Source organism: Pseudomassariella vexata (genome assembly GCF_002105095.1).
Source record: "Pseudomassariella vexata strain CBS 129021 chromosome Unknown BCR38scaffold_29, whole genome shotgun sequence".
In the NCBI taxonomy this organism is placed as follows: domain Eukaryota; kingdom Fungi; phylum Ascomycota; class Sordariomycetes; order Amphisphaeriales; family Pseudomassariaceae; genus Pseudomassariella; species Pseudomassariella vexata.
The window spans coordinates 199,214-212,568 of NW_024467984.1; the positions used below are offsets into that span (position 1 = coordinate 199,214).

The following is a 13,355-nucleotide window of genomic DNA, read 5'->3' on the forward strand; positions in this document are numbered from 1 at the left end:
GGAAACATTTAACCAAGCCAGCGGATGCATTTCGACTGCGCAATGCGACGGTCAGGGGTGAGGTACCTTGTCGGCTTGATAGGACAAACTCAGCCCTACGCTCATCGCAGAAGCATGAGGCTTCGAGCCTCGTGCCTAAATCCTTGAGTAGGTCGCAGCAAATACATTTTGGGGGGCATTTCGGAGAAGAGTAGTTGTTTAGGTTGTAAATGGAATTCGTGAGGTCGCGGATGAGATTGGGCTCTGCGGGACACCACTTCTGAGCTTAGTTCATCGGAAGCAATTGATCCTTTCTCGAATTTCCGACACCGTGTGAAACCAAGACACTGGGTGGCAGCAGATGCATGCAGAGATATTAGGAGTACCCTGGCAGATGTTGGTCGAGATTGAGCGTGTGGTTAGTACCACTGAGTCGGGTACACGACATACTCAGGCATACCCCCCTATTAGGACATACTATCAAAAAGTCCCACTAATTTTTGCCAGTCCGTTGGGTTGTCGGTTGAAAGACGAAGCTGTTGTGTCAATATGTTCTCTGGGTAGTGCTAGCACAGAGCATTTTACGTTATATTTGTAGGTCGCGTGGAGCAGAACCCGTTCGCCATTCATGAGCCAGATCACTAAGTCACCAGGTAACTGTCCTTCTTGTTCGGTGGTCACTTCTGCATAGGGGTGACATGCCGTCTTTGACTTATATCCAACGGCTATGTTCCAAATTGGGTTGAACAGATAACTACGCACTTTGAAGCCACGGGCTGGGCCTAGGCTTGAACGAAAATGGGATATTGCGTGGCTCAGGGCTGGACTCAAGAGAAAGAAGACCTTACAGTGTGCATTAACCAGGAAGGCAATTCATAGCAAATACCGCGCTGGATGTCGGTATCAAAATCACTCGCAGCCCACTGCTACACCGGAGACGTACCATTCGGGATACGTCCTAAGGAGTGTCTATCAAGCCATGAAGTATTCTTCAAGCTGGGATGGAATTGGATAGAACCTAGACGTACTCGTTTAGTAGAAAGGTCATCTTAAAAGCTGTCGAATTGGTATAATTATACATATGATTGCTAGTGCTAACGTTACACCGTTTCAGCCATTTCAACTGGCAAGCCCAACTATGTCTTCATCCAACTGCTCGTCAGATTTCCACCGATGCTTCTGAAAGCATTTATCTCAAGTATCCCCGGATCAGTCGTACGAGTCTGCCAGCTCGAATACAATAAATCCCCACCCGTGCCCAAAGCAAAAACGCCAAGCCTAGCAGGCTGTTCATTTGGATCCAAGTTCACGATCAGCGGGGCACTATTAGCGACCACATCGCCCAGGTCGAGCCAGTCAGCACTCCATATTTGCCCGTAAAAAGCCCGGTGCTTTACCTTGCCGTCGGTCCCCACAGCGACAACATCAAGCCGGTCATCTCCCGATGCAACGACTGAAGGCACGCTTGCCCAGCTACCCCCAAGGTGCTCCATGTCTGAGTAATTCGACGAAGACGTCCAAGAAAAGTGCCTCATATCCTTATCAACAGCCCCAATACCAAAGAAATCGATCCTGTCGTTGGAAGGTGCTATCACCACTGGGTCGCCTACGAACGAGCCGCCGCGGTCGTTCCAATCCTCCCATGCATTCCTTGACTTCGCGTACTGCCGGTGCAGTACTGTCGATGTATCCTTGTCGTATATGACGATGTCGTGCATCATGTTGTCATCTCGACACACAACTGCGGGCGTCGCGCCCGACCCCTTGGCCGGGTTCTCCGCAACGGTCGTGTCCCACCGGTAGAGATTGCCGGCCCAACCTCCGCCCTCGAAATCCCAGTAATTGTGTGTCACACCTCTCGAAGTTGCGTCTTTGCTGACCATCCATATATCTGCCCGGTCGATCCCGTAGGTGCTATGGCATGCTCCTATTGCGCTACCGGCCGCGGCATTAAGGTTGGCCCACTCGCTTTCGGAAGGATTGGGGTTGCCCTCATCCGTCAGTGACTTGGCTACGACGCCGCCGGCTGAGCTCACGGCGAAGAGACTGAGGGCCCCCGAAGAGTTCCAGACTACGCTGGAGGGTTGGCCTTGGAACTGGTTTCCTAGGCTAGACCATTGGTTCGTCCAGTTGCCCGCGACGGTCCTCGTGTACCACATGCTCTGATCGTTTCCAATGCCGAAGACGTACCTATCGCCCATGAGAGCAGCAGCACTGAATATCTGCCGACAAATCGTGCCTTTACATTTAATGTTTGCTGGACTGGTGTTGTTTGCCGGTACGCCCACAGGTTGGGTTTGTGTCGTTTGTGTCGTGTGTTTCAGACCCACCACGAGGCCAATGACTAGTGCTACCACGATAATGAAGGTGACCAGCCCTACTACTATCCATTTATTTCGCCATCTAAACCATGAAGAGTGCACTTGTATCGGTGCAGACTCCTTGAGGGACAATGGATCTGGCTGTTCTAGGCCTTGCGAACCCAGTAGGGTCGAGCCAGAATGACCGTCCAATGAAACGACCTCGGGGCCATTGCTCTCATAGGAGGAAGAGGCTACTGTCCCAGGAATTAAAGACTGGAGCAACTGCGGTGCATCGCTGTACTGGTAAACTGGATAGTAACCATGTGGTCCTGATTGCGGTTGCGTCACAGTCACCTCCGGAGCATCACCGTATCTGCTCCTCGGATCCGGTCTTATCGCTTTTGGCGACGGTGTGGTTGCATGTTGGGCGTGGCTTCTGACATTGGAGCCTGAGGCTTTGTGCTGATGATCCCATGACACCAGCACCTTCGCCGCATCTTGGTAGATTGGCCGATCGTAGTCTCCCGTAGTCGGTGGTGACATGACTTCTGGGTCGTTGCTGTATGCCGAATTGGTTGAATCCATGATTCAGAGTTAATGTCCGCTATGATGGAAAAGAGGATAAGGTCAGGAACGGACATATGGTAATGTCCTCGACCTTGAAATCCTTGGGGTTGTCAGCCCCCCTAAGGGCAGGGTCGAAAGCTGGCGAGGCAGTGTCACCGGCTGTACGGCGGCAAGGGGGAACAGACCGAATACACCATCATACCACGCCGCAGCCATGCTTCATGCCCACTCAATCCTCCAAACACAGCCATGATGAATTTGGCAATGATTGGTCCTGAAGCTTCGTAATGAAAACGTTGTAAGCGCGCTTCATCCCGGACCGCATGGCCTGTTAGTTCCTATCAGTATTTATTACTGGGCTGAGATGAAGGACACTAAATATATAGTAGACAACTATAAATAGGCCTTGAGGTTTGGAGACAGTAGGCTTGAAGTTGATGTCCAAGTTTCGATTGCCCTGATTTCAAGAACGAGACCCAACGATTGATCCCATTATGCAAAGAGCCCCTCGGGCACTTTGCACGTGATATTTCACCGTGGGAATGTGTCCTTAGGTCATGCAAGGAAGTCGCAGTGGTCATCCTTCTCGGCGATGCCGGGCAGCCTCAAGGACGAGGCGTAAGATGCCATTGATGGCTAGGAACTTTACTTTAGAAAAGCGCATATTGAACTCGGTATCGATGATATCGACAGTTGAATATCGACTTGAACTACTTGGTGGCTCAAGCGGTTCTGGCGAGCCACCTATTAATAGAGGAGAGGGAAATAATCTAGGACCGACGCGCTTGTACAATGTGCGAAGATACGTGTTTTACAGCCAAAACACCATATTTACAAACACCGAGGTTTTCCTAAAATGTCGACGGCCCATTACGGTTTTAGCACCTCCGGTAGTAGACCTAATTAAACTACTAATTTTTATATTAATGGTATCTCTCCTACTCGTAAAGTTAACCGTAACTGTTACTTAAATATAATCAGTATAGTTAGGATATGTTCTCAAAGGAAGTGATAGTTACCCTGCTATTACTCTACTAGTAATAGTTTATAGGCCCGAGCGCCATATCCAGGTATCCTATATTAATGTACTTTTTATCGCTTGAATGTATATTAAGGTTCTTTAGAAAACATCGTTATATTGACGACGGGCAATAAGTGCCCGCAGGTTTAAGGTGAAGATGATGGCCGTGGACAACAAGATCCTTAACAAGACCTTACTATCTGGGAGGATGAAAGAATACAAGATCGAGAGCCTTCTTTCCCTGATCGGATCAACAGAAGTACCTCAACAGATGAACAACAGAATGAAGCCTCAGCAGGCTGGAATAGATCGTCTAACTTAGAACAACAGAAGTACCTCAATAGGTACGAATAATGGCCTCAACAGGCACGAGAAACAGAATAAGACCTCAGCAGGTCATCAAACAACTAGAGCCTCAGCAGGCGAAGGGAATTAAATTCAATTGCTACTTGCTTGGCCGCTTACTTCTTCTCTTCTTCTTAAGAGAGTGAATACTGTAGTGGAGCAAGGCCGGTCTTCAGTGTAATGAGGTGACAGGGACTGGGAGACATTCTTTTCTTCAAGAAGCGCGCAGCGGCAGTTTTCATCGACCATCATCTTCTCTTTTCAGTCAATCACTTAGTTTCGATTCATTGATAGATACATTCAGACGAAGCCTTTCAAGAATCTATTCTTTCGCCTTCACCTTAGCCTTGTCGACTACAGAAGGTTTTATTTTGTCCTGATGAGACTAACCTACTGCCAATGATGTCTTCATTTAAACTCTCGGAGTCAAGCGCGCTATATGTATTCCTCTCTTTACGTCATCGTTTCGTCTGTATTCTACTAACTCTTCTTCTTTAGTAGGTATAAAAGGAAATCTCGGCCTAGAAGGCGAGACTCCTTTTACAGTCTATCTACGGGAACATGTTGTATAGGTCTTAGTATACAGCCAAATAAGCCTTCTTCTAGGAGTTGAAGTATAAAGTTACTAGCTTCTTTAGCCCTAAGTATTAGTAGGAGTATAAACTCTCTATTTCACAGAGGCCTACGTATAGGTGCTCCGATACCGCGTTGTTACCTATTCGTAAGTTAACTAGGGAGGATATTGAAACGGGGTCAGGCGGTCAGTAGGATATACCCACCACGGAACACACGGTTGAGACGGCTCCAGCACTAACGCAATCCATCTGAGATCTGATCAGGGTTGTAGGAGCGAAGTGTCAGAGCCACAAGTGTCATCCGAGGCGGGCCGGCTTCCACCAGGAAGGAAGCCGTTTGTGGCGGCTAGAGAGCCGCTTGTGGCGAATGAGAGCCGTTGAAGCCGTTTGCAGCGGATAGGGAATCGCTTGGTTGCAGATAAGAAGCCGCTATCCAAGATATTGGCCGAAGTCGGAGGAACACAGACATACGGAAGCAAACATCCAGAATCCAAGAGAGAACCTCGGCTGGCTATAAGTAAGGAGTCGAGACGGAGGAAGATAGGGAGGGCAGAGATCAATGAACTACTGTGGACACCCCTACCTGCCATCATCAAGTGACCACCAGTGACCACCAGGTGACCACCAGGGGGACACGCCTATTTCTCCCCTTCACTCTGTACTATCGCCTTCGGTCCAGGCCGTAACCTGACACGAAGCTTTTACAGGTCTCGTGACTCTGAGTGCGCAAGTTGGTGTGTCCTCTGTATTGGCGACGGGACGATTCTCAGAATAGGACTCTTGACTCTAGGAGTTGAAATAAAGCTGTCACTGGCACTGGATTGGTCTGATTAGGACGAAGTAAAACCTTCTGTAGTTTTCAAGGCTAAGATGAAGGCAAAAGAATGGATTCTTGAAAGCTATGTCTGAATGTATAAGTCAATGAATGAACTGAAGTCTAAGTGACACACTAAGAAAAGAAGATGATGACTGTTGACTGCAAGAAGAAGATAAAGATGATGATCAAGAAAAGCTACTGCTACGTGCCTCTTGAAGAAGAGAAAAGGAAATCCCCCAGTCCCTGTCACCTAATTACACTGATGACCGGCCTTGCCCCACTACACTATTTTTTGCTCTACTAATTCCGCTAGATTAATTCTAGTATATTAATCCCTTAGTAACGCTTACGCTTAGATTACTAATTCTTAGTATTAATCCTTAGTAATCTATTATATAACCCTCCGATATTAGAGCTGCCCGCTTTTCTACTTTCTCCCTATCGTAGACGTCCTTCCGTTTCTATCGGTCTTTCTCAGATCTCTTATATTTACGCTTAATAGGGGTTAACGTGAATGTACACCGAGCTGGCCACCCCTACATAACCTCGCATAGAAATTTTACGATAGTAAAACCACAACGCCGTAAATCAATTGAAACTACTCTGAATATTCCTCTCCAGAAGATGGCAATGCGATCTTACAAGTTCACGCATTATGCCCAGTCCCGTTGCAAATACCACAGCGCCTCGGGCGCGTTTTTACGCGTTTGGAGGGTGCTTCGGGGGACTTGGTACGTTTTTGCCGCTTGTCGGAGACTAAGTTTTTGGTCATTTTTGAGAGCTTGAAGGGCTAGCATTAAGTCTGCTTCGTTGTATGACTTTGCCATAATTGGTTGTTGAGAAAATCAAACATTAAGTTGGCCGGTCGCGTTGGCGCATGAAAGTGGCCAGCTCGGTGTACATTCACGTTAGCTAGGTCGTTAGTTCATACTTATCTTATCTTATAAGAGGTGTCGCATCTAGATCCAGATATAGTTGTTGAATTGTGGGCAAATGGTCTTGTATTGAAAGTGTCATGATCTCTGGAAAGTCTTGAACGAAGTGGACGCCGGCCATAAGGGCCTTATATAGACAGGAATGAACGATGCCTGTCCCACAGGCAGGACTTGTGTGGTTCGATGGGTGGTGGTCATATTGGCCCATAACGTACGGTGCGTGGCCATATGTCCTTCCAAGACTGGCAGTCTTGATGTAGTGGCCTTGAAGATCCAACAATAGTTCTTCCTTTCTGTAGTAGGTTATATTAAACTAATAGCTCGGAATAATATTCTTATCCAGCTTTCTTAGATTATATCAATAATTATAGAAAATTTATCTTTTTGCATGAATAGTTTTCTTCTTATTCTTATTACTATTATAGAAGTGCGAGGAATATCTATTAAAGTATTGATAAGTACTCACCTTATATAGGCCTCTATCGCTTTCTATCTTCGTCCTACTTTAATGTTCAAAAGTCAATTTCGCTCTAATAGGTTTAAGTGTAAGCTCGTCGGTAGTCCTTTGGCGTGGTCTTCTAGACGGGTAGGATCGCCCTAGCCTCCGTAACAAGTGCCCTTTGTATAGCCGTTACGTGATTTCCCAATTTTGTGCGAACGGTATCCGGTTTGCCTAGCACTCTCTATTGCGTGAGGTTCTGTACCGGCTGTATATGTCTCCTGTACTATGCTTCGTGTCCGTATAGCGTAACTGGTAATACGAAAGCCTGGGCTGCTTTATGTAGCGTGCTCGCTGGAGGGCCCCTGGTGAAATTTGCCACCCCTTCAGGTGGTTTAAGACCTTAATCACTTTGCTGGCCCTGATTCCGACGTGTCGGCCAAACCAGAGCTTCCGGTCGAATCACACTCCGAGCTAGCGGAGCGCCGTGGTGCCTTCTATAGTTCTTTCGGTCGCTCTCCCAGGTTCTCGTTCTTGTCCAGTACTAGTGTAATATCCCTGGTGTGTAATAACCTTTCAATCGTCACGATCATTTCCCCTCGCGAAGTGCATCGCCTCCATCCTATCCGGCGCCAAAGTAATCTTATGCTTACCGTTTGATTCATAGCTGAGACCTTATGGAGCGCGCCTTAGTGTTGTGGGTTCATAAGTCTATATTGGAGTGCCGTCCAGGTCATATTCCGGGCGACCATTCTTTCAAGTCCTTTCCCGAATATCGAGAGAAGAGCGATTGGCCTCTAAAAGCGAAACGTCGATAGGTTAGTTTTACTATCCTTCGGCATCATCATAATGTACGCGTACTTCTAGGTCTCCGTGAAAATACTTTGCTGTACACATGCCTCTAGCGACTGGCGTAGGTATTCCCCGACGGAGCTCCAGCACGATTTTATAACCCTAGCTATTACTCCGTCTATCCCCAGTGACGTAGAGGATATACCTACCAGGTGTCTCTCCGCCTCCTCCAGTGTAACCGCTTCAGTCTATAGGATAGGTAAATATTTTACCTTACTAGTAACTGAGTTCCGAGTAGCGCTATCATGGCCGCCGGTGTTGATTATACATCAGGGCATAGCTACTAGACTCTTATCTCAGTATCTACTGTAACGGGGTAAGGCCGGACATCAGGGAAATAGGTTACGGGGCTAGGAGAAAGTTTATTTTCTCTTCTTTAAGAGGCACAGAGGCAGAGTAGGACACGAGTCCCCCATCTTCACGCATCATCATCCTCTTCTTATCTATATCTTCACCTTCGCTTTTCAGTCAGTTATTTAGTTATTTTAGTTATTCAGCTATCTTTACGTTTGAGATCCTATTATCACGATACGAGTATCAGAGGCACATCCGACCAACTCGCGCACCAGACGTATAAGAGCTTCGCTCTTATAACCAGTACCACGATCTTCGTCTGATCAGACCAACAGATGGGATCTGTTGGTACTGGAGCCGTCTGTTCAGTGTGTTAGGTGGTAGGTATATCCTACTGACCGCCTGACCCCGTTTCACTACTCGACTATACGGTGTTCAAAATCTGAAGATAGTCGCTATCCAGGCTAAGTTTACTCATGTGAAGGTCAACCCTCGCAGACTCACTACAACCAGGTGACTTACAGCTGGAACACTTGCCATGGCAGTGCCAGATGGGAAGCCAATCATAACCCCTGCAGGAGCCCCGCCAAGCGTGGACGACTTAGTCGCGCTCCCTCAACCTAAGTTTGTGATCTTCTTTCCTTCGCTCCTTAGAGTAGAATCTTCGTCGATAGCACCTAATCGAGGTCTCTACCAATGCGATGCAACCCAGGTCGTGACAACTCATAGTATAGCACTCCGTTACAATTAAGTCTATCTGCTAAGGTCCTCTACGGTATACCATTCTTCTAAGCCGATTAGCGATGTAAGAGGCTATTATCGGCAACTAAAAAGATAGTATTAACCTTCTGAGCCTCTGTAAACTTATATAGAGTCAGAAGAGGCATTTTTGATGGAGTAGTTCTTCAGGAAAGGTGTCTTAGGGGCTAGCAGTGAAATTTGCATTTTAACCCCTACTAGGTGCCTATAATTCCGTATGTAACAGACCTGTGACAACTGACACATGGACGATAAGCAGGGACATCCTGACATGGCCTGCCCTGATCTGGACGAGCGCGTTCCCCTTATAATAGGAGAACGGCCAGACATACTTGTAACCCTTTCCTTCTCTTTCTTCCCTAGTTTAGTATTCAACAATAGAGATGCACTGATATGCAACCTTGATTCGTACCTATGTGCCTCTGCCTCGTTACATAATACTAAACTCAAACCTATAGTATGGAGAGACTCAAATCATCTTAAGAAAATTGAAGACGAACGCTCGCCCTCCCGGCAAGCGTAACTGATCTACGTCTGATCAGAGCAAGAATGGCCCCAATTCACGGAGCTAGTGTGAACCTGGGTCGAGAGGCCCTTCTACGACGAATCGCCACTAGGATTACGGATCTGGCCTTGACCAGGGAAACTCTCGACCAGATCAGAACAAACCCGATACCCGATTCACGACAAGGAGCTACTGGCGTTTATGGAGGCTCTGCGGCAGTGGGAGTACATGCTCTTACCGCAGAAGTTCCTGATCGTAACCGACCACGAGGCCCTCGAATACTTTAGTACGAAAAGGATGTTGAACTTCCGGCAAATAGGATGGGTAGACCTGATGTTCAAATTTGACTTCAACCTGATCTATCGGCCGGGACGATTGAATCAAGCCGCAGATGGCTTATCACGAAAAGCGGAAGACCTTCGCACAGCACAGGCTATAAAGGAAGCAGACCGCCATAGGGCATTGTTTACCCCTATATGCCCGATTGGTCCTATAAGACGGCTATGGATTAACGCCTTGGACCGCGACGAGACAACCAGCGACGGAGTAGGAGGACCACAAGGATACGAGGTGGTCGAGAAGATCTTGCAATATAACCGGACTCTGCCAGAGCTGGAAACCTGGAGGATACGGGCTCGGTCTGATCAGGACAACGACAAGGACTGGAGACTACAAGATGGGTACCTAACGTACCAGAACCGTATTTTCGTTCCCGACAAGGACGACTTACGAACTCGTCTAGTATCGGAACACCACGACCCCTTAGTCATGGCACACCCGGGCCAGAACAAGGTCCGCCGCCTACTCGCCAGACAGTACTATTGGCCGGGGCTCCATGGATTCGTGGATCGGTTCTGTGCGAATTGTTGGACCTGCCGAGCCAGTAAGGTCCCTCGCGACAAGACGCCGGGGTTGCTACGCCCCCTCTCTATACCAGATCGGCCGTGGCAACATGTCGTAATGGATTTCAAGGAGTTTCCCCCTGATCAGGGTGGATTTGACAACGTCTTTGTGGTAATAGACCGCCTAGGCAAAAGGGCCTTCTCATTACCGTGCCACCGAACGGTAACAGCCACGGAGACAGCCTTACTGTATTACGACCATGTGTGGCGAATCTATGCCTGGCCCGACTTGATTACATCTGATCGAGGGCCCCAGTTCATATCGGCCTTTTGGGATGAGCTTTGTCGCCTGGCCGGCGTAAAGCACCACTTAGCATCAGCCTACCATGGTCAGACATCGGGACAGGTAGAGATTATGAACGAATACATCGATCAGCGTCTGAGGCCGTATGTGAATAGGTACCAAGACAACTGGGCCCATATGTTGCCGGCACTGGATTTGGCCCAGGCAACAATGCCACACGAGTCAACGGGACTCTCCCCGTTCCGACTGGAACTAGGATATGAACCGCGAATGCATTTCGATGTAACGGCTAGGCTAGATCAAAGCAAGATGAAGCCTAAAGAGCGCCTTACTCGTAACGAAGCGGCTGCGATGGCAGGGCGCATGCATGAAGGATGGGAGTTTGCGAAACGAGCAATGGCCAAAGCCCAGGAACGTCAAGCCCGACAGGCAAACAAGAAACGGCGGGAGCCTGATTGGGACATTGGTGATCGAGTCTGGCTATCTAAGAAAGGCTGGAATACGGATCGACCATCTGAAAAGCTAGATTTCCCGAATGATGGTCCTTTCGAGGTAGAGGCTCGGATAGGGCATTCCTACAAGCTAAAGTTGCCTGATCGGCTCAAGGTCCATAACCAGTTCCCAGCAGACCGTCTCCGGAAGGATCCAGATAACCCGGTTCCCGGCCAACGCCGACAGCCGCCGTTACCAGTAGTAGTTAATGGGGAACACGAGTGGTACGTGTCGAAGATCATTTCGTCACGAATCCATCGGGGCAAACTCCAGTACATGGTAGATTGGCTAGGGGCGGACCCGGATGATACATGGTATAATGCCAGGGGGTTCGAGAATGCCGTATCGAAACTCCGTGAGTTCCATACGGAATACCCAGAGAACGCTGGACCACCAGCACGGCTAGCACAGTGGCAGAAGGCCTTAGAAACGGGGTACGACGACCCTGATCACCCCGAGGATGATAAACCTCTACAAGGGGGAATCGACCGACAGCGTCGGCGAAGATCGAAGAAGTGAGAATGCGGGAAACGGAAGAGGCTCGCGGGCGACCCTCTTCGAAGGGGGGGGGGGTGATGTGACGACTGACACATGGACGATAAGCAGGGACATTCTGACATGGCCTGCCCTGATCTGGACGAGCGCGTTCCCCTTATAATAGGAGAACGGCCAGACATACTTGTAACCCTTTCCTTCTCTTTCTTCCTAGTTTAGTATTCAACAATAGAGATGCACTGATATGCAACCTTGATTCGTACCTATGTGCTTCTGCCTCGTTACAAGACCGACCCTCTGAAAGGTAGCAGAAACTAAAGCGCCTTCGATTTAGCTATACAACTACACACTCCTTTTTATAATTAGCTCTTATACGGAGGTTGTTGACTTTGTGCAGGAGATAACGAAGAATATAACACATACAACTGTTAGAAGCTATGTACAGCGCTCTATGGGTAGAAAATTATTTACTATTAGGCCTTAGGATGAAGTCTGTTTAAGGTAGAAGAAGGCGCTACTCGCCAGATCTTAGGCGGTGAATACACCAAGGGTTCCATGCGTTTCTTTTAAGTCACTCCTTGCACCGGATCTAGGCTGAATCCATTCAACACTACTAAATTAGCGGAACAACTATTCGGTCAGACACACGTGTAACGTAACACAATATAATATATAGCCAACCTAACGAAATTGCAGGTGGTTTTCTGACAGCATACATATTCCATCCCTTAACCCTCTTAGTGCAAACATGCCTGTGGTGCGCTCTGTCACGACCTGGGTTGAATCGCATTGGTAGAGACCTCGATTAGGTGCTATCGACGAAGATTCCACTCTAAGGAGCGAAGGAAAGAAGATGACAACTTAGGTTTGAGGGAGCGCGACTAAGTCGTCCACGCTTGGCGGGGCTCCTACAGGGGTTATGATTGGCTTCCCATCTGGCACTGCCATGGCAGGTGTTCCAGCTGTAAGTCACCTGGTTGTAGTGAGTCTGCGAGGGTTGACCTTCACACGCTCAGCCTTTTGCAGTACTCAACACTTTAAAGATTAGAGAATTTCCCTATCGATGGCTTGAGCTGCTCCAGGGCTAATGAAAAAAACCCAATGTCTTAAGCCACATCTAGAGGCTCGTCGACCGAAACGGCGCTATCCATCTATTCGTACGTAAATAGCAGATTTCTCGGCACGACCTATACCACTGTATCATCTACGCACGTACCCTGACATTTCTTTCCCGCCATTGCGATTAGTTAATTATAGTTTACAGATAAGTGAACAGAATTCAATCACCGATAGTTAAAGAAGGTTGGAACAATTTGGAGAGGTAACCGGACTTGCCTTCAACTTACGATCTAGCCCGCTCCCCCAGCCTACGGTGCATCAAAGGGACGACCAAGAGCGAAGTTCATGAGAACGGTCGTAATGTGTCTAAATATGCTAAGGCGAATATGCTACAGCGGAAAGATCAATGCCGAAACCCCTTGTTTATTTCGGACCACCAGAGTCTAAGAATGACCCTCCAAGACCCCAGGCGCGGCATAAAAGGGGGTCTAGTGACGTACTTAGCAGATGGTGATGATAATGGGGACGTTCGGAAGGCACGAGTTGAATAATTTGCATATTTATATTTGATATCGTAAGTCGAACAGACTAGACTAAAAAGTATTCGTACACATAAAGGAGACGCATCACAACTATAAGGCCGCTTAGCCACAGTGTCGTCAGCAGTACCCTTAGCGGGGCACTCGTAGTGGCTATTAAAGCTTTTTTAACCACCTAAGATTACCCGCCGAGGCGACATAACTAGTAGCGCACAGGGTTAGTGGTCGTGGCA

The 13,355-nt window shown here is 48.1% G+C and overlaps 2 protein-coding genes across 2 annotated transcripts; both read right to left on the reverse strand.

The window, feature by feature from the left end:
• Nucleotides 1-1,023: 1,023 nt before the first annotated feature.
• BCR38DRAFT_452925 (uncharacterized protein) lies at nt 1,024-3,001 on the reverse strand. The gene has a single exon (XM_040861556.1). The coding sequence runs from the start codon at nt 2,865-2,867 to the stop codon at nt 1,116-1,118; it is 1,752 nt and encodes a 583-aa protein (XP_040709497.1). The 5' UTR covers nt 2,868-3,001; the 3' UTR covers nt 1,024-1,115.
• Nucleotides 3,002-4,849: 1,848 nt separating this feature from the next.
• On the reverse strand, nt 4,850-5,536 carry BCR38DRAFT_127824 (uncharacterized protein). The gene is made up of 2 exons (XM_040853535.1): nt 4,995-5,536; nt 4,850-4,930 (listed from the first exon to the last, which is right to left on the reverse strand). Exon 1 carries the CDS (start codon nt 5,381-5,383, stop codon nt 5,051-5,053), a length of 333 nt encoding a protein of 110 aa, XP_040709498.1. The 5' UTR covers nt 5,384-5,536; the 3' UTR covers nt 4,850-4,930; nt 4,995-5,050.
• Between the last annotated feature and the right edge of the window lie 7,819 nt (nt 5,537-13,355).

Coding starts and splice junctions, on each gene's coding strand:
- BCR38DRAFT_127824 (XM_040853535.1), bottom strand. CDS start 5,383: ATGATGGCAGGTAGGGGTGTCCACAGTAGTTCATTGATCTCTGCCCTC.
- BCR38DRAFT_452925 (XM_040861556.1), bottom strand. CDS start 2,867: ATGGATTCAACCAATTCGGCATACAGCAACGACCCAGAAGTCATGTCA.